Here is a 19,785-nt window from a genome sequence, read left to right on the forward strand (position 1 = left end):
ATATCTAAAATCACATGTAATTTCTAACATTAATTACATTTTATCGCATCATTTTTTACTTCACTCTCGTCAGGCATCTTATTCTGTCCGTTATTAGACTACGGATTTTCGTACGAAATTAAATACAAACGCGTTTCGTCGTTGAAAAAAACTTAACGGTGTTACCCGCGCGTCCAAGTGCATAAAATTCGCAGTCGTGCTCGTCGTTGAAAGAACGAAACTTGATATACTGGATGAACGGAGATGTTGACTATTAGACAAGGATAAAAATTATTTGGGTAGACGTGCTCGTGAAATATCGGCAATTTATTAGGATCAAAAGAACTTTAGCATATCCAAATTTTAAAATCTTTGAAGAATCATTAAGTCACGATTGCCGTCGAGAGTGTAATTGAATATTATGTACAAATGATTATTCCTTATTGTAATACATTAGATAATTTTTGCATGATTCTCTGTATATACGTCAGTCTTGAATTGCTTTTTACCGAAAAACATTTCATTGCCTCTGCGTATAGAGAGCCATCATGTATCGTCGTGGGAAAAGGATGGAAAAATACATGCGACCATGCAAATTGTAAATGAAAGAATTTCTTATCGTAAAAGCACCGCTGTCGTCGATCCGATTGTTCAGTTTAGAAAAATGATTAAATCAGACAATTACAATGGTTATATGCAAGTTTGCGGTTTTGTTTAAAAACATCCGTACTAATCGAATTAAAATTACGTACATATAAGACAAGTGTACATACATGATATAGTCGTCAACTATGTAAAAAATAAAAAGGCACGTATAGAAAGATTTGCTTTCCAAGTCTTCATCACCGGTCCTCTATTATCAGCGTTTAAAACGTCACCTTTTTCCACCCATGTGCTCTCTACACATGTTGTTGTTTATCAGATCTATTGTGATTCTGTTAGCTCGTTTCGCGTGATGACAAAACATTCATAAAATACTATACATATCTACTTAAAAAATGTCTGTGTTTGATTTTCCGTTTTCTCAACATTTAAGACTGCATATACATTAAATAGAAATGAAATAGTTCAAGTCGTTGAAATTATTACAGAATTAATCGTGTTCCCTTTTCACCCGGTAATCGTTTGCCCTCTGCATTCGCATGGTCTGTCAGTCTCTTAAACTACTACTTTCTCTTTCTACCATACACACGAGGCGATGGTATCGCTGACAATAATAGTAGCAATAATAATAATGATAATAACCGTGATAATGATAATAATAATTAATGACAATCATAATGATAATAATAATACAATAATAATTCTGAGAACGAATCTCAATAACAATAATGCGAATAATAATATACATTAGAAATGTATGTACAATTCACCGACCCATTTTTTTTGTTAAGTATCCGTAAGATTTCTTCTCTACAAGTACTACAGACAAAGTGGAATAAGTTGTTTTTTTAAATAATTACCTTTTTACAAAATTACATTACAAAGTGGCAGATTGAAAAATCTGAGCGCGCTCACCTAATTTTATTTTTAACTATCTATCTATACCGATCTATTCGTCTATCTATCCACATGTACAGCTGCTAGATTTAGGTAAACGCGGTGGCCTTGTTAGAACTAGACTACTGGAAAGTATACATGTTTTTTGCGTTTTTTTCTTTCGTATTACGAGTAGTTATTGCCATTACAGAACAAATTTTTGGATCGAGTATAGAAAATCCAGATAGTCTGTTTTCATCGTCGTTCTATAATATATAAACACAATTCATGCTCGAGGATTTGTACAAATAATTTAGCAACAATTCGCGGGATACTTGTCAAGTATGCATTACCGAACGATAATTCTCTTAATATCAGACACGATTCCTTTTCGTATATATTATATTCACCACAAACTAAAATCACCAAGAAAAAAAGTGTATAGGTAGGTGGGTCGTTTTAAAAATTTCTTTTCAAACAACGTGTTCACCTTTAACTTCACTTCAACATACTTTATTAAAGGAGGGTCACGAGCCTAAAATGCTGCGGACTGCTTGATCGAGCACTGTGTCCTTCGACTCACTGGACTGCGACGCACTGTTGTTACCACTGCCCCCGCCACCGCCGCCGCCGCCACTGCCGGCTAACGTGTTTGTAGGACGTTTTTTCAAATTAAGAATGCTATCGATGGCAGATTGTACCTGTGCGGTGATGTCGTCGTGCTCGTTACCGGTACCGCTTTCCGTGGACACGTGAAGAGAACCCGGACACTGCGTTTGAGAATGTAACGCCAGTCCGTCCAGGCTGTCCGTGTCTTCTAATAGATCACGCTCGAGATCCGTGGCGCTGCTCCAACGTCTCTCAAAGATCGGAGTACCGTCCTGCTCGCAGCTGTCTTTTATCGTGGCTTGAACTCCAGACACGCCCGCGCGGCATTCACCGTTTGCTCGTGTCCTCTCAGTTTTCGATGACCTCACAGCACTATTGCTACCACTATTACTACTATTTTTACATTTGAACGAATCCGTGGTAGACGGATAGACGCCGAGTTCCTTCTGTATCTCTAGCCACTCGTCGTAATCGCCACTAGTACAATTCGCCGACTTGATCACCGGTTTGCATTCCATTTCATCGCCTAGGAAATCGTCTTCCAATTCACGTTTTACGGACACGTTGGTCAACGGTGGCGATAGTTTATCTTCCTCCAGACCAGGTTCGACCTTTGGCACCAACGGCTTTTCTTCTTTCTTGAACTCCTCTGTAAAATGAAACATTTATATTAGAATCGTTACAGATAGGAGACGACAGAATCTTTCCGCTTACCATTGACTTTAGCCTCTTGCTCGCGTAGCCTGTTCAAGATACTTTGTTCCTCAGCGACGAAAGTCCTGTCGATCATCATCAATTCCGATGTCCTTACTTCCCGCTGTGAATTTCGATCGATTCGTTAAATCGCGGAAATGCTACGAAACATTTTTAATACGTACCATGCTTTCCATCAACAGAAGGTACGTGTACTTGTTCATCATACAATGGAATTTCGATAACAGATGTTTCGCTGTTTCCTCGAATATCTCGTCAGCTTTTGCCAAATCCTTCGAGCTAAGTACTTGTTCGTTTAAACAGTGATACCGCACGAGACGCTTGCAGGCATCCCGTTTGCTCATGAACGGTGTATTAACATCTGGATTTATCGCGCCGTTTTGATCGATTTTTAATTGTTGCTCCAACCTGCAAATACAAATACATTCGGTAAACGGTCGTTGCGTATGAAAATTGATTAGGCATCGGAGTTACGATTTTTACTTACAAATCGCTACGATTGACTTGCCTACAAAGCGGGCTGGACGCGGGCCGTTTCACCCCTTGCCTGGGACTTGATACTAAAGAACTCGAATTGCTGCTGGGACTGACGGTCTGCTGTTTGTTGGCATTGCCATTGGTGTTCACAGGACTTTGAATTCGCTGCGGTCCTTTGCCCATCATTCTAGGCGAGGCTACCTGTCCCGCAGGAGAGCCGCTTTGAACTTGTACTTGAACAGGTGAGGAAACTTCTTGCTTCACAGGACTCGATGCTTGAATATTTGGTTTAATATCTAGCGGGTCCGTTTGACATTGGGCCGACTGTTGCATCGTCGTTTGCTGCGTCTGGACTGAGGTCATTTGTGCGTTAGTCTGCACGCTGGATACGGAGGTAATCGGCGGCGAGAACATTTGCACGTTGGCGGAGGACGGACTCAATATCTGATTCCCATGGTTCTGATATGAAATCTTGTGCTGTTTCGTGTGCGCCTGGTGTACACTCTGACTGCTCGGTACACATTGTTGCTGTTGCCCCTGCACATTCTGTTGTACCTGCTAATTTCAAGAATAAAATTAGTTTCAAACATTCCCCTCTAAAGAATCGTTCGGACCGATGTCGTGTCGTTCGACGATAGCAATAGCGAAACGAATTATTCATTACCGAAAGATTGTTTATAAAATTGTTGGATGAATTAGTCTGCGTTGTCGACGATGTACTCGGAATTATATTTGGCAAAGATACCACTGGCGTGGTCGGCTGCGTTTGAGTTTGCACAGCCGAGGTTTGAGTTTTGAAGGAATTCTGGGGCATCAAGTTCGGTGCTACTGTCGAAAGCGCGTTGACACTGAAGCTGGTCTCGGTGCCCTGTTCAGACCAATATCATGTAACGTCGCTCATCTTATTGTACACAAAATATTATATACAAATAAAATACTTACACTACTGACGGAATGTGTTGTAGTACTGACGATCTTCCCGCTGGCCAAAATTTTAGCCTTCTCTTGATACAACTTGGACAAAGTCGCTTGGTCGGGCGTTCCCGTCTTTCGAGATAATATAGCTTGTATCTGAGATTGGATATTTTTCAACAGTTGCCGGTTTTGGGCAGGAAGCTGGATAGTCTGTACCCTTTGAACCATTTGACCGTTCGAAGGAACCGACAAGTGGCTTCCTGTGGACGTTGAAAGCACAGGGCCGTTCATTATGACTTGAGATGGTTCGCTCTTGATCGGATTTGTACTTTGGGATGCTGCAGTAGTGACTTTGTTTGAATTGTCAATCTTCTGAAGATTGCTCGTACTCGTTGACACCAACGTCGGCCGAGTGATTGTAACAGTTTTCGTTACCTATCACAATTTTTAAATTTATGATCGAGTCTAGATAATAAATAGGCGAAATCAAAAGAAACTTTTACGTACCTGGGCGTTCACAGTGTTTTGAGCAGTACTAGTCGACTTCGTCCTTTTGACAATTTTCGCTTTCTTTGGTTGATTGTTACCTAGATTCCTGATTTGCTGCTGATTCAAATTGTCGATGAATTGACTAGGGAAATTGGAATTTTGAATCTGTATATGCTGTGGCATTTGAGAAGGTGCGGCCTGCACAACGATGTTCTGTATATTATTCTGAATGGTCGGAGCACCGCCGGAACTGTTTACAATTATTTGACTGGTCGGAGTGTTGATCTGCACACCTTGCAAATTCTGATTATTCGCGTCCGGCTCGCCGATCACTATTTTCTGAGTTTGGTTTTGATTCTGCGACTGATTACTAACGCTCAGCTGCCCTGATAAAAATTGTTGCAACAACTGTTGACTAATCACTTGCATCTGTCCGTTCGCGTTGGCTATCAACAATTGATCGTTGGGATTTAAATTGCTCAGCGCGTTCAAAATCTCCGGTGTAATTTTGGGCGCACTGTTCAAAATATTGTTCGACGACGAATTGATCATCGTCGACGTTTGAGCCTCCACTTTTTGAGATTCGCTCTGCGCGTTCGTATTATTCGACGAAGGAACGTTCGTAATGACAATGTTCTGATGTTGATTACTCTGCTGCGCGTTCACTCCCTGTTGCTGCATGGCATTGATCGCGTTCTGGGATTCAAAATGATGCGTGTTCACGGAGGAGAACGTGTTCGCCGCCGCGACTACTTTCTGTTGTTGCACATTCAAATTCTGCTGTATACTCGTGTTGTGTAGAATGGCCGACGTATTCTGTTGTTGCATACTCGTGATAACGTTCTGCTGGGCGTGAGTCAAGTCGCCGACACCGGTCTGTATATTTTGATCCATGCTCTGCACGTTGCTGGCCGCGTTCTGCTGCAAAACGTTGATCGTGTTCTGTTGGATGCTAGAATGTTGCTGCAGAACGTTCATGGCGTCGTGTTGCATGGGCTGCAGCACGTTCATGGAATTGTGTTGAGCGTTCGACCCGGAGGATGGAAGGTTCTGCTCAAAGACCTGAGTCGTCTGCACGCCCTGCGCCGTCATTTGCGGATGCTGACCGTGTTGGTAGATCGACTCCTGCTGCAACGCGGCGGGCTCTTGGCTCCCCTGCTGAACATTCAGATTACTTTTGGCCGCGTGCTCGTTCTGTACAGTTAAATTGTTCGGCAATGACTTTTGTATGTGAGCGTTCTGGGACTGGATTTTGTTCAAATTCTGCCGCACATTAGTAGTTACACAAGCATTTGTAAGTCGCACTTGACTAGATTTCTGCGTGGACATATTAGAATTTTGCTGATTAGTCTGACTCGTATTAGTCAACCGTGAATTTTGTACATTGAACGTGGGTTTTGCTAGAACATCGGGACTCGTTAGGACATTACTGTTCGGGAGGCTAGTATTAGATGATTGGTTATTAGTTTTCGTCGTCGGCGGATGATTTTGTACAATGTTTTTCGATGCCTGCATATCCAATGTTTGTAACGACACGAGATTGCTTTGGACACAAACGTTTAACACAGGATTGGACTCTTGAGGAACATTCACACTTTTCTGCTGATGATGATGATTACTCGGTTTCGAGCATATTTGCACATGCTGCGGACTAGTAGCACAAGAAACAGTTTGCGGGCCTGTAGAACTTACAGTGGTGGTGACCGTTGTCACGTTGGACGACAGCGGCGATTTAACAAACTTTTGTCTGTGCAGTACGGTGCTTTGCGTCGGCTGTGTCGCCGTCGTCTGGGTGGTTTGTCCGAGGAGATGCGAGATGATCGGCGAGTTCGGTCCACCGGTCTGCGTCAACGATCGTATTAACGCTTGGGCAGTGGCTGAATCCATCTCGGGCTGATTTAAATCCGAAGTACGGTGAAGAACAACTCTACCGTCCTCTCCGAGAGCGAATCTCAACTGCCCTTGTATCGCGTTCGGCACGGGCATCTGGAGCTGGGCAACGAGCTGATTGTTCAACGTCTGGGAGCCAGACGTCTGTGTATTCGTTGTATTCGACGCAGGTACTTGTACCAGATTCTGAGAACTGGCGGATGTCGTTATTTGGGGCTGGGAATGCTGTACGAAACTCTGTCCCGAGGTTTGCTCGACTTGAACTTGACAAGGAACGTCGGACTCGGTGGTAAGATCGGTATCAAAAATATCATCGTCGTCTCCTATTCCCGATATTTTCATTATACTAGCGAGGTCCAGCTTCGGCGGCTCGTCATCTTTCCGTTTCGCCTTCTTCTTCTTCTTCGCTTTTTTCTTCGGTGGCGGTAACAAAGGCTGCTCGACGACGGTCTGCGTGCAGGGAGTGCTAGAACTGGCACCCGAACCTACTTGCGAAATTTGGGGCTGAGGGCTTTGTACCATTGCGTTCTGAATCACTATAGAGTTACCAGTCCCCGAATTAGCAGCTGCATCGAGAAACACCGGCGTTAATAAATTATTCTTTCTATGGAAACTTGTACAAACTGTCTCGATCGCTACTTACAAGGTGCAGGACTAGAAGGAGTGTGTCTGATCACAGGAGACGCCGCCGGAGGAAAACCATTGGGCACAGCGAAAAACGTGGGTGTGATACCCTGTAACTGCATACCCTGAGCTGTGACCACTCTCACTAACTGCTGTTGCGTCAGCTACGAACAAAAGAGAAATTTTATACAATTTCCATACTGTCGTGAATCTCGTTGAAACGTCGATGTTAAGTATAAATCATAAAAGACGGAACTGATGATGCAAAGATATCGATCAACGTAGATAACACTTAACACGATATGTAAAAAGTATTGTACAGTTAAATAAGCAATGATTGTGAACACGATGGCTGAATGAATGAGACCATCACCTGTGCAGTGTGTGTTTGTTGCTGGGCGCTGGCTGGCGTTCTTAGTATGAGCTGAACACCGCCTGGTTGTTGCTGAACGATAACGGGTCCGGTCGATGGCAAAACCTATGTATGAAATGTGATAAACATATATATGAAGCACAAGCAGATATTCGTGAAACCAGATGCATGTAAGCTGTTGTACTAGCGTATTAAAAATATTCCATTTAATATCGATAATTGGGCGACGTGTACTTCTTGACTGGCCACATAAAAACGGACATGCAGATAATATATACACGAAATAAGTGTCATTACCTGATTTAGTAGTAAACCCTGTGCTGTCGGTATCATCGTGGCCGTCGTGGGGTTCGGTTGGGGCCCAGCAAGAACCAACTGCGGTTGAGTCTGTTGCGTTACCTTGTAAAAGAATCATTTCTCAGGTAACGACAAACGTATCGGTAGAAAAGAATGAACCGAAAATAAATGTATTACTTGATTGGTAATAGTCGTGGTGACACGCTGTTGCTTTTGCTGAGAAGTAACGACTACTTGCTGTTGCGGAGGTTTCGGCAATATTTGCGGTGGCTGCTTAGCAGGCTTGGTCGCTATTTGAATTTGTTGATTTCCAATCAAGTGAGTCCTAGTGACCAGCTGCGTCGGCGTCGACTGATATCCCTGCGGCGTACCGTGAATTATTTGTAACACTTGCATGCCTTGTTGAAGTATCGGTGTATTAGGCCTGACCTGAAGCGAACAAGAGGTAGATATTAACACGAAATTCGTTTGAATTCATTCGAACCGAGGTCCGTTCCTTACCACAGGCGGACCGGGGCTACCACCAGGCGCCGGACTTCTGTTGTTCAGAGAGTTGTTTCCACTTAGTAGATGAGGACTTTTCGCAGGAGGATACGGGCTAAGTACGGGACTCTGTATTTGGCTGACGCTCATTGGACTCTGCATCGGGCTTTGCATTTGCATGTTAAAATTATTATTCGACGCCGACGTTCCGACAGGGCTTGGACTATTCCTATTGGATTGTATCGAGTTCGATGCCGGGCTTCTGAGCAACAGTCTGTTTGGGCTAGGGCTAGGTGTAGGCGGCGCGATATTAGACGCTGGACTTTTCAATGGTATCGAAAACGGACTACTGGGCGAACTGACATTCTGGCTCTGAATGGTTTGCATGGATTTAACAGTGTTTATGGTATTGACCGCGTTCGACTGAGATGAGCCCGTTAACGTTCCCGACGAACTTAAACTAGGATTGATCCCCTGCGTGTACTGTCGCTGAGGCTGAAATCCAGTCGACTGAGAGGAACTCAAAGAGGAGGTATGGGAGCTCAGCGACATGTTTGGTTCGTGCTGCACGTTAGACGTCGACACGTTAGACAAGTTCGAGTGCATTGTACCAAGATGGGAAATGTTCACGCTCGAGGCATGATTCGCCGTGGTCGTGTGAATCGGCTCGTTCGAGGTGCTCGTGAATATGCTGGAACTGGTGCCAGTGTTCGATATTTGCGAGATGGTGGACACGTTCGGATTCGGGTGTTGCGATATAGCGGAGCTTGGTACATGCGCGATGTTCGTCGAGCCAACGATGTGCGGTGTGATGCTCTGTATGCTTTGTATCGTTTGGAATGGAAACTGTGTACCGCTGGAGTTCAGGCTAGTTTGAGTCAATCCGGTCGTTAACGCGTTCACAGGTCGGTTGAGACCTTGACTTATGCCAGCAGAGTTTATGCTGCTCGTGTTCGCGTTTATATTCGGATTGATCGCGGTCAAACCGGGACTCGGGGACGTGAAGCTCGTGCCCAGACTGGTCACATTCTGGTTTATGTTCTGTGAATTTAAACTTGTCAAATTTTGATTCACATTCGTAATACCAGCATTGACGTTCGACAATCCAGAATTTATGTTCGCAGAGTTCAACGTGTTAAGCCGATTGATCCCAGGATTTATGTTGTTTATATCCTGGCCCAGACCGGACAAGCCACTGTTAATACTGTTTGAACCAATGTTCGAAGTTAAATTCGAATTTATGGTGTTCAACTGATTCAGGCTAGGATTTATTGTAGTTAGTCCTGTGTTTATGCTCGGCAGGCCCAAATTGAGCAGAGGATTTGACGTAGTGATGACGTTAGACGTGAGGGACGTGAGGCTGGTATTTAGTAGTGATAGTGGCAATCCCATATTAAGGCCCACCCCAAAAGTGGGGGTGGCCGGGGGTAGGCCCATACCAGTCCCCGAGGGATTTATGGTACCCTGATTTAAATGGTTTAACTGGTTTACATATACTATGTGGTTTCCAGTTGTCGACCCATTTCCTTGGTCTTGCGGCTGTAAATTTTCACAAGACCAACCGTTACTCTCAGTTTTTCCAAGCACTGTTACGAAAACAACACGTTCTATCTCTTTACTCACGTTATTTGATGTTTGTTGCAAAGCAAATGTCAACGACTGACCACTCGAATTTTGAGCCTGCAGTTGTTGCAATTGTTGTAACTAAAAGAAGTCACAGTAAATATACGATACTGAGACCGATACAATTCTTATGTAATCGACGGTTCATACTTGTTGATGCGTCAAAACAGCGAGAGGATTGTTACGCCGAGCAGTCGGGGAAGTCGTAGAGGATACTGAGTCCCCAAGAAGAGGGCGTGACTGAGGCTGCTGCATGCCCACGCAGCCCCTCTTTACTCTGGGCAGCGTCTAGCCACCTTTTCAGCTTATCTATGTTTGTTTCTGTATACTCCTATTCGTGTGTAACATACATTTTAACATCGATCGACAGGAAACTAACTTTAAACTTATATTAACTGTATTTACCTTACTCATACATTACACCTCAGTGATAGTAGAAGACTGCATTTGCGCTACGGCGCCATTCAACGCGTCTGCGACCTACGTCTCCTATTCCTGTCATGCATGTAACTTCTTGTTTCACCCGTTATTTAGGCAACAATCATTTACTCTGGGAGCACAGATTTATTCAAATATGTTGCTGATATTTGTCTCTAATATCATACTTTAGCGTGAAACATGTTCGGATCTCTTCCACACGGTAGGTAGTTCTTTTCCGAACTACATTATCCATTGAAGAACAATTGCACAACTGCATTTTGAAAGTGTTCCAGTTTATCTTTAAGACACATTTGTTGCAAAATTCCATCCATGTATAAATACAGTTGAACTACATTTTTCCATGACATTACATCAGAAATTATGTGTTTATGAAACACTTTCTTAAATCACTTAACAGGTAGTGCATGTTCCGTGTTATACCGACGATTCCACTTATCAGAGAAAACTTTAAGGCATTAATATGGAAACATTTGATACAGTTCAGGACTGTCCCAGATTTAATATTCTTTGAAAATGTCACGCACACTACACTTGTGGCTCCACAGGTTCTATATTCGAATTGTATTCTGTAACACGAAAACAACGTTCAATTAGTCATCGTAGATAGGGTAACAGTTAGGAAACAGTTTTATTTCATTTAAATCAGCTTTGAACTGTTAGTATTCAAGTTAGCTGAATCTGGTACACCGAAACGCGTAATATCATCGAGAAATTGTATCGCGTATACAAGGTTGGCGATTGTCATGTATAACAATGCGGTGACACTCGTACCTACGGGGAACCGTTTTAAAAGGGTTTTGTGGAAAAATTCGACAGCTGGAAACATATTTTGAGGTTATAACCAGCGCGCTTGTGTGCAAGCATACGTGCCACACAAGCCACTTACACGCACACAAGAATCTTGCACGTCTCACTCTCACTTATGGGTACCAGCGGCGCGCGGATGCACACAACAAAAGCTCAACTGACAAGGCGTAAACAAAAGAAAAAGCAACCATTCGTGGAAAATATTTCGGTTCGGCTAGCCGAAGAACCCGCGGGAGGTGCGCCGAATGCCTGTGTTTCGTATTGACGCCGAAAAATGCGAGTAGCGTCGCGATGAAAAATTGTCAATATTACCTCCGCGAACGCGGTTTTGCCACCCGTGTTTTCCTCTCGCGATATCGCGTTTTTTCACACTTCTCCCGACGCAGTCACGGCGCCGAGCACGTTACTCTGTTCCATCGCAAACGGGAACAGTGCGCGCGACGTCCGTCCGATCAAATATTCTACTTAAAATAACAAACTTTTCTGGCACACGACAGTTCCATGTACGCGTTACACTATTCGGTGGCAACGGCCATCATGTATTTGTCAAGGCTGCCATTAGCACGAGTCTATAAAATCCCAGAAGCTTTTACCATTGGCGACACCTCGATTATAGTACTGTAACTTTTTGCCAAACCCATTTACCAAAATCTTCCCCCTCATTGGCCCATTCTTTCACTAATAACCAATCACCGAAGGGAAAATGCTGGTTATCTTCTGTAATCCTCACACGACCGGCTTTCGAATCAAACCGATTTGTTAATCATATAAACAATTCGTGTTTTATAATATATAAAACCCAACGTTTTCATGTATACATAAATATATTGCATGTATCATTTTATTTTGTACACATTTGACAAAGTAAAATTTTCCATATACATGAATCGTTTTATTAATAACAAAAAATTGTATAAACAACGTAATCTCATAATAAAACAGTAATTTGAACTCAATCCTCGCTGCCAGGAGAATCGTTTGAAATTGATTAATCTTACAAATGAAAGCTGTAATCATAATAGTAATTATAAATCGTATTCTGAAACAGATCCAACTACGTATGCCACGACTGTTGCGTGATCTAATTTGCCAGGAATCATGGAAACCTTGTCCAGAGTCTTTATCCGACGCATTCTCTGTTCCTGCTTCGAGAGCTGAATCAACTGGCCGTCTTTATTTTGTGCGTAATATAAATCTGTGTCTTCTAATATTCGTCGTTTAGCGGCAGTTATGCGTACCTTCATATAAATTCAAAAACTTGCGTTAACACTTGCAGTTAATATTTCGTTTTACATCGTATATATTTTATCGTTAAATTTGAGGCTTACTGCAAAATCCAAAAGAAGTTCGCAGAGATGTTTGGCACTGTTGCAAGGTGGACCTTCTCCGGATACACCCCTCCTCAACAGATCTTCTATCCTAAGAAGCGTTAATTCGTGTCTCTGATAAGCTTCGACCACAGGCAAATTGGATTTGTTTCTATTGCTGTTGCTGTTTCCAGACTCCGCATGTCGCAGATTTTCCGCGGACTTCCGACGCGTTCGCGTTATACCGTCGGTATGACTTCTCACACTTGAATCAGGTACAGAATTGTTGCACGGCAAAATAGCGAATTTTCCAACGACCGGATCGAAATTGTCCGAAATTCCGTCGCTCGTCAAAAATACAATGTCTCCCTTCTCGACCTCCGTCATTGCGAGCGTCAAATTGTTCAATTCCGGATTAGATCCGTCCACGGGACCTAAGGCTCCGAGAGCGTCGCGCATGTCGCGCATACAATGAATATCGTGGGACCCTCTCGTAATCTCCCTCACTCCAGTTTTCCTATCGATGACACAAACGTTATTTCGAAAAAATATTTCAACGCGTCGGACGATCTATGCCTACCTTGAATACACGTATGCTAAACTGTCGCCAACGTTGCAACTACACGCGATGTATTTAGTTTGTTCGGTATTGGAATCGGAACTTGGCAGTGGAAGAACCACGCATACTGTCAACGTCGTCAACATGCCTTGCTCTTGCAAGATCAACGAATGTGCAGCGTGGAATGATCGAAGTAGTGCTATAAAAACGTCTTTCGTCGTCGTCATCTCGCCGTTGATCGGTGGACAGAAAAGCGCTTTGTTCAAGTATTCCATACTACCGTGTACTGCGGATCTGGCTGCGATACTTGCTTTAGTCCCTGAGAATTACACTTCCATAAGAATTTATTCATGCTCGGCTTATCAAAAAGTATGATCATACCCCAGTTGACTCCGTCTGCTAGGGCTAAAATAGCTGAATTCGACCTGGCAACTATACCGAAACAATCTGCTATCGGCTCTCCATTATTTATATTGTTTGTAGGATTTTTTTCATAAAGTGTAGTAGCAATTCCGTAAACCTTCTCGTGAGGATTAAACCAATCGGCGATACCAGCAATCGTAGGAATCGTCGCGGTTGATGCTGAACAAAAGTTTCTCATTACATTTCTCCTGTTATCTTATAATTTCATAACGTTTTATCACGTACTATTTCTGTACTGCTCTCCTTGATCCAACATGTCTATATAATCTATATCGATATCGTTAATACTCAGATGCCTTTGTTGTACGTTGACAGCTGTGAGTCCGTTATCCGGACCACTGTGAGCAGCAACTACATTTCTATTTTCCTGAAAATTCCCAAGCTGTCTGACCGGTAGTTCTTCTGGATTTCTACCATGCAATATCGCTGGTCCCTCTTGTTTTGTTTCTAAGCTGAAAGCGCAAGGCGGTAAATATGAATGTTAAAAATGATTAACACAGCGATTAATAAAATATTTACCCATCGAGATATCGCGTTATGAAGCAACCACTTGAAAAATCTTGAGTCAACGATCTAGGACTACGCAACGTTTGCTCTCCATGACCTATTGTTTCTACGACTCCAGCCAAATTACTAATGGACAATTGTCTCATGAAACCAGCAACTTTTTTCCTCAAACTTGGCATTCTTTTGCGAAATGAAATTTTATGTGTAAAGTGCAATCAATTCCACATATCTTTGTACAATGACTGACGACACGTATCAACCGATTTAAGACATGATTTTATTTTCAGGAATGCTTGAACCTTGAACGAGAAAAATGAAATTGGTATTTAAAATCGTCTGTAGTCGCTTCGAAACGTTCAAGCGTTCGCGATTCATGTTTGACGAATTTTATTCAAACGACTCAATGTGTAACTTTCTACTTTAAACGTTGCATTTGAAATCGTTTTGTTTTACATTCTTTAATTCTTTTATCAGTTTCGCAACGTAAAGTAGACTCGTGAATTTCGTTAAACCCGGAGACTTTTTGCGTACACATTATATATATCGTACCTGGAAAAATTTTCTATTGTACTGAAGCGAAAATTGTAGTGCAAATGCATACTGAAAAGCACATCGTTTCCCACTTCACCGCCATATTGATAATGTGTCAATAACGGATGAATTCCCTCGCCTTACATACGACATAGGATTCACACTCACTTCACTATGTCCTCGAGGTTGAAAAGATTCCCTTGATCGAGAAAGGATCGTCGTCCTAATGTTTATTCTCCGCGTGATCCACTCCGTTCGTCAAGGAAGAGAATGTCAGCTTCTCTAGAGGTAACGTCTGCTCTAAATCATATTACATATGTGATACCTACATCTGACTCAATAATTAATTCGAACGAATCGATTACTTTGCCTGACGCATCTCATTCTTGATTTTATGATCGCGTCTAATGATCACGTTCGCCTACGCGACAATAAGCATCCGCGTTTTGTACTTTTTAATCTGTTTTGACATTTAACTCGAAGTCAATATGGCGTTCTCTCTACAGGTGAGAGATTACGTTTTACCGCGGTTGTTTTCGCTTTAGCACGTTACAGTGGTGATTGAGAAAAAATATCTGCGATCGTTTGAATGATATTCGGAGAAATTATCGCGACCAGATAATAAGATTCACTCGCATGATCGACGTTCGAATTTCAAAAGTTATTCGTTCGCGATACGTGTTGCAACTACGCAATGTGCTCAGTGCTTAGATGCATAGTGACACAAATATTTATTCCATTCTATGGACTTGTCATTACGTAATCGTCGTTTTAAATTCTGTCACCTGTGCGTTAAGAATTAAATTTAGTGTGTAATTCCTTTTCTGACAATTTCTTGGAGGTAGCTACGTATGCAACTCGCAGAGCGTTGTACTTCGCTTCGAGTAAAGCATTCGTAGACGTAGCACGACTTTTGATATTTTTAATCGATTCGAATTGCATGTGATTTAATCGTTCCGGCTGACAAGTGTTTCGATTAACTGCAAAATTGGGGCATTTAACACGTTTAATCGTAGAACATTCAACGTTCTAAACATAGTGCGCCACATCTGTACAGGCGCACATATGTTGCAACAGATCCTCTGAACTGAATATGAAAAGAATGAGATGTTAGACTGTCCGAAATAAATATCGAACGAGGGATAGAAAGAATAAAGGAAGAATATCTGTGCTCAAATAAGAACGTAAAATGTTCGAATCTCCAAAAAGCCTCCTCGAGGTTTGCATCGACTTCATTTGCAATAATGTTTTGAGCTTGTGCGAATTGTACCTCGACGACACCGAGGAACATTCCCCTAATTCGTTAGGCACAGCTGTTTGTGGTGAGCACTCTCATATTCATTTTTTTATAAATAATTGCTTGTTGCAAATCGATGAACTTCTTGCTACAGGTAGAGCATCCAGTGATGGATCGTCGAGTTTAGCAACGAGACTTAGTTTTAGGTATCCGGATGCTTTTTTACCTGCTGAAATCTCTGAACAGTTGTTGTCTAATCTCTGTGAAAAGAAAACTTTATCAGACTTGACGATTACGCTGTTTGATTCAAAATCCACCAGGTTAAGGTGATCATGTTTATATGATATTCTTTAATTTCTTAGAAATATAAGAGTATTGTTGTTTCACTAGTTTCATTACTTTTCGTAGACACGTGAGATTAAAGGATGCATCGGCATTATCAGCAAAAGGCTTGAAAGTATTAAAACAACACAAAGTTGTAGATTTGACAGTGAATGGATTGAAGATAACAGTGAACGATCTAATAAGCTGTTTGGGTGATTGGAGTTTGCAAAATCTAAGATCGTTGAGCGTGGCAAAAGGAAGTTTTATGGATTGTTCACGGTATACGGTTTTTTTTTTACAGAATTAAAGTGTCGCTTCTAAGGATTACGCTATACACATTGAAATCTTATAGGTATTGCATGGTAGTAACGTTAAGCAAGTTGAGGTCACTGCATACCTTGAACGTATCAGGAACAGAATTTAATAAACATGGTCTGGAGATAGTTGTCGAGGATCTTCCTTTACTAGAAAGTTTAGATATATCCTGTACAAAAGTTGATGACATAACACCATTGAAAAAGTGTAAAAATCGTCTGAAGACGCTGAACATGTACAATCTGAAGATAAACGAAAGTGCAGATTTGATCTCAGTATTACTGGAATTGAATGAACTAAGAAATTTAGATATTTCGGACGAGAAGAATACACACGCGCTTAACTCCGTATTGGGGCCTGAGAAACAAAAAGTCACAGACTTCTTAAAAGCTGTGGATTGCATGCCATATCTAACTAATTTAGATATATCTGGTAATCAACAAAAATGTATTGATTTACTTTTTTATATAACAATTTCCTAATTCTCTTTCAATGTTCTGCACAGGTAAAGGTGATATAGATCCAAAAGACTTAAGAGAATTTATTAAAGCTCACCCACATTTAAGGTTTTTGGGGCTCGTAAGTACAGATGCTTGTTACCACGACGTTTTAACAAATCCTTCAGATGAAGATTACAGACCCGAACTTGTCGTGAGTTATTTGAATATTTAGACTGATGTGTTGCGTCGTAACGTGCGAAATATTGTATATACTTAATCTCGCTGCAGGTCACTGGTACGGCAACAGAGGCACAAATTTTGGAAGGTCTCAGAAGGTATACATCCAGACCACTTTATCTTGAGAAATGTTTATTTAATTTATTCCGTTTAACACACAACTTTCTTGAATCACGGATCGATGTAATAAAGTTAGTATTGCCTGCAATGAGAGAACATCCACAGGAAGTTCGCGTACAAGTGCCATGCACTGCATGCCTTTATAATCTCACTAAAGCTGAATTTTCCATCATGATACACCCGTCGATACTTAAACAAATCGTTGAATTGACAATGACGGCGATGGAAGTGTATTCGACTAATTATCGACTTCAGATGAATACATTATTAATCTTGTGCAGCGACAGAATCTTGCAGGAGATCACGTTCGACAAATACAGGTAACCGAAGGCTGGCAAATTCAAATTTTACTGCTCTACACGCTCGTATTATTTTTCAGATGCGCAAGACTAGTGCTGAACTCTTTATTAGCTTTCAACGAGCCGTCGATGAATCGCATGTCCGTTGCCATTTGCTCTATCTTAGCAGCAAAGATTTCGACAGTAGAAACGTCTATGCTCGGTGCTCAGCCCCGATACATGTCTAAACTGCTGGCTATGGTTTGGTCGAAAGTCGAGTCGAAATCGGGAGACATAACGATGAAATTCACGTTGAGCGCGTTGTGGAATTTAACCGACGAGAGCGCGACGACGTGCAAGGTCTTTTTAGACGAAGGCGGATTGGAGTTGTTCCTTAAAGTGTTAGAAAGTTTCCAAGGACAGTACAGCGTCGAGACTAAAGTGCTCGGCTCGTTGAACAATATAGCAGAGGTTTGTACCGTACGATACTATGAAAGAACTAAACCTTTAGATTTAATCGCTTTAGTACACTAACTTTAAGTTTGTTGTACGTATTATATTATTTAGCAATGCTTTTATTTAGTGATAATCATAAATACGGTTGACGTAATTGACTATATTTTGTGACTCGTTATAGGTGGTTCATTTAAGACCAAGACTAATGCAACCTAGATTCATCTCTATGCTTTCTCTGTTGCTAGCATCTATACACATTGATGTATCTTATTTCGCAGCAGGTATTGCTGCACATTTGCTTAGCGATGGTCCATCTGCATGGACAATATCCTCAATACCAAGTAGAGATGAATTATTAGAACAATTAGCTTACACTATAACAAATTGGCAAGCACCTCAAGGGGAAATGGTTGCATACAGAAGCTTCCACCCGTTCTCTCCGCTTCTGCGTTGTTCAGATGCGTACCCTGTTCAATTATGGGCAGTTTGGGCGATACATCACGTGTGCACGAAGAATCGTAAGTGGAATATCCGTTAATTTAAATAAAAAGAAAAATAGTTACGCATATTTATATCCGATTATATTCTGTTTTAGCAATACGTTATTGCAGTATGTTGATTAAAGAGGGAAACGTAGAGATATTAAAGCAATTGGCAAATACTCCCACGGAAAATACGACAACGCCGAACATACAGAGTTTATGCCGATCGATCCTTGAAACGCTTGAATCAAATTCTTAATGATCGCTATTGCCTTCCAAATACAAAATTCGCGTACCATCAAGTTGGTATACTAGTCAATGTTTATTTCAATGCAATCTCGTATCCTGTTCTTTAGACCAAATAATTAAAACTATTACGCGAACAAGGATATCTATCAAAAGTGAAAGGACTGTGAAGTGAAACAAGTCCAGGATGTTACGATTCGAACCCGTAGATTTAAATTGAGGACCTGAATTGTGAGAGACGGTGTCTGTGTAACATACAGGACATTGTATATACATTCATTTCACAGAGTAGTGCGAGTAGCATTTAAACCCGTTACACCCCGTTCCAATGCTGTTATTATCTCCCTCAATTGTTAACTGCATTACATTCGAAGTATCACTTCGTAAATGTACTTGAAAGTGAATGAAATTGTACAAAAATGATAATTAAGTTATAATATTTGAAGGATCGTCATAAATCGTATTGCTTAATATGTAAGGTTTCAGTCTATAAAAGTGAATAGTTGCTACGTACAAAACATTGCTATGATTTACTGGTTTCTTTTAAATTAGGTGTCTATCGTTCCTCTTGGGGCTTAAAGGAGATAATGTTACACGTGTTATCTACAAACGAGCAGAATGGTAATTATAGTAAGATCTTAGAGACGCGGCTATGCTGAATTTGTTTTACCTAGCTGTTTTAAAATGTAGTGATTATTTGTTACTTGTGAATTCAGGTCTTCAATTTTCTCTGTTACACTCTCTACTCACGACGTGCATTTCCATGCCTTCAGAGATATAAAAGAGATAAAAATTTCTAATAGAACAATATAACGATATTCTGGTTATGTCTGTTATCGAAATATTAATTTGTATGGACAAAATTTATCGTCCTAATAATATTAACTGAAGTGTAAAAATGTCGATTTAAATGCTGCTAAATGTTAATAAACGCAAATCACTAATCCCTTAATGTTCGACTCATTTTACCCGTTGGGGGCATGCCGAATACTTGAGCCAAGAAAATCTTTATTGATCATCCCAATCGTGTTACATTTATATATTACATGTATATGTTACTTATTCTTTTCTTTTCTTTCCTTTCTGTTCGATTCTCTTTTCTTTTTTCGTTTTTTTAATGGAA

At 41.3% G+C, this 19,785-nt stretch overlaps 3 protein-coding genes across 14 annotated transcripts; 1 reads left to right on the forward strand and 2 right to left on the reverse strand.

Annotated features, from left to right (window-relative positions):
- Positions 1 to 288: 288 nt before the first annotated feature.
- LOC108632350 (protein split ends) lies at positions 289 to 11,752 on the reverse strand. Of its 7 annotated transcripts, none has more exons than XM_026819613.1 (17): positions 11,513 to 11,752; positions 10,358 to 10,959; positions 10,103 to 10,283; positions 9,953 to 10,033; positions 8,348 to 9,868; positions 8,024 to 8,275; positions 7,847 to 7,948; positions 7,550 to 7,654; positions 7,196 to 7,340; positions 6,355 to 7,118; positions 4,681 to 5,817; positions 4,201 to 4,608; positions 3,923 to 4,126; positions 3,269 to 3,816; positions 2,946 to 3,189; positions 2,782 to 2,884; positions 1,986 to 2,716 (listed from the first exon to the last, which is right to left on the reverse strand). In XM_026819613.1, the coding sequence occupies exons 3-17, from the start codon at positions 10,205 to 10,207 to the stop codon at positions 1,986 to 1,988; spliced, it is 6,450 nt and encodes a 2,149-aa protein (XP_026675414.1). In that variant the 5' UTR covers positions 10,208 to 10,283; positions 10,358 to 10,959; positions 11,513 to 11,752. The 7 variants fall into 7 exon arrangements, with proteins under 7 accessions (XP_026675412.1, XP_017892353.1, XP_026675414.1 ...); XM_018036869.2 differs by having other exon boundaries at positions 4,681 to 5,820; XM_026819611.1 differs by having other exon boundaries at positions 289 to 2,716; positions 3,290 to 3,816; positions 4,681 to 7,118.
- A 318-nt stretch (positions 11,753 to 12,070) lies between these two features.
- LOC108632386 (PP2C-like domain-containing protein CG9801) lies at positions 12,071 to 14,782 on the reverse strand. Of its 2 annotated transcripts, none has more exons than XM_018036921.2 (7): positions 14,696 to 14,782; positions 14,009 to 14,295; positions 13,715 to 13,941; positions 13,448 to 13,648; positions 13,088 to 13,385; positions 12,529 to 13,024; positions 12,071 to 12,438 (listed from the first exon to the last, which is right to left on the reverse strand). In XM_018036921.2, exons 2-7 carry the CDS (start codon positions 14,173 to 14,175, stop codon positions 12,226 to 12,228), a joined length of 1,602 nt encoding a protein of 533 aa, XP_017892410.1. In that variant the 5' UTR covers positions 14,176 to 14,295; positions 14,696 to 14,782; the 3' UTR covers positions 12,071 to 12,225. The 2 variants fall into 2 exon arrangements, with proteins under 2 accessions (XP_017892410.1, XP_017892409.1); XM_018036920.2 differs by lacking the exon at positions 14,696 to 14,782 and adding an exon at positions 14,546 to 14,637.
- LOC108632384 (protein zyg-11 homolog B) lies at positions 14,726 to 19,614 on the forward strand. 5 transcript variants are annotated; one of them, XM_018036914.2, is made up of 9 exons: positions 14,726 to 14,815; positions 15,544 to 16,090; positions 16,173 to 16,367; positions 16,441 to 16,835; positions 16,909 to 17,054; positions 17,132 to 17,520; positions 17,580 to 17,949; positions 18,116 to 18,452; positions 18,530 to 19,614. In XM_018036914.2, the coding sequence occupies exons 2-9, from the start codon at positions 15,717 to 15,719 to the stop codon at positions 18,673 to 18,675; spliced, it is 2,352 nt and encodes a 783-aa protein (XP_017892403.1). In that variant the 5' UTR covers positions 14,726 to 14,815; positions 15,544 to 15,716; the 3' UTR covers positions 18,676 to 19,614. The 5 variants fall into 5 exon arrangements, with proteins under 5 accessions (XP_017892403.1, XP_017892405.1, XP_017892404.1 ...); XM_018036916.2 differs by having other exon boundaries at positions 14,727 to 14,815; positions 15,605 to 16,090; XM_018036915.2 differs by having other exon boundaries at positions 14,729 to 14,815; positions 15,585 to 16,090.
- Positions 19,615 to 19,785: the final 171 nt, after the last annotated feature.

This window comes from Ceratina calcarata, unplaced genomic scaffold (genome assembly GCF_001652005.2).
Source record: "Ceratina calcarata isolate Rehan_Ccalc_2016 unplaced genomic scaffold, ASM165200v1 scaffold154.2, whole genome shotgun sequence".
Lineage (NCBI taxonomy): Eukaryota > Metazoa > Arthropoda > Insecta > Hymenoptera > Apidae > Ceratina > Ceratina calcarata.

Bases quoted from the DNA above. Each gene is read 5' to 3' on its own strand.
- LOC108632350 (XM_018036864.2), bottom strand. From the start codon at position 10,207: ATGCAGCAGCCTCAGTCACGCCCTCTTCTTGGGGACTCAGTATCCTCT. The intron at 8,276-8,347 runs GTAAGGAACGGA...TGTTCGCTTCAG, and splicing joins GTAGCCCCGGTCCGCCTGTG to GTCAGGCCTAATACACCGAT. The intron at 4,127-4,200 runs GTAAGTATTTTA...TGGTCTGAACAG, and splicing joins CAACACATTCCGTCAGTAGT to GGCACCGAGACCAGCTTCAG.
- LOC108632386 (XM_018036921.2), bottom strand. From the start codon at position 14,175: ATGCCAAGTTTGAGGAAAAAAGTTGCTGGTTTCATGAGACAATTGTCC. The intron at 13,386-13,447 runs GTATGATCATAC...TGTAATTCTCAG, and splicing joins AGCAGACGGAGTCAACTGGG to GGACTAAAGCAAGTATCGCA. The intron at 13,025-13,087 runs GTAGGCATAGAT...TGTCATCGATAG, and splicing joins TTAGCATACGTGTATTCAAG to GAAAACTGGAGTGAGGGAGA.
- LOC108632384 (XM_018036914.2), top strand. From the start codon at position 15,717: ATGTTCGAATCTCCAAAAAGCCTCCTCGAGGTTTGCATCGACTTCATT. The intron at 17,521-17,579 runs GTAACCGAAGGC...ATTATTTTTCAG, and splicing joins ATCACGTTCGACAAATACAG to ATGCGCAAGACTAGTGCTGA. The intron at 18,453-18,529 runs GTAAGTGGAATA...ATTCTGTTTTAG, and splicing joins TCACGTGTGCACGAAGAATC to CAATACGTTATTGCAGTATG.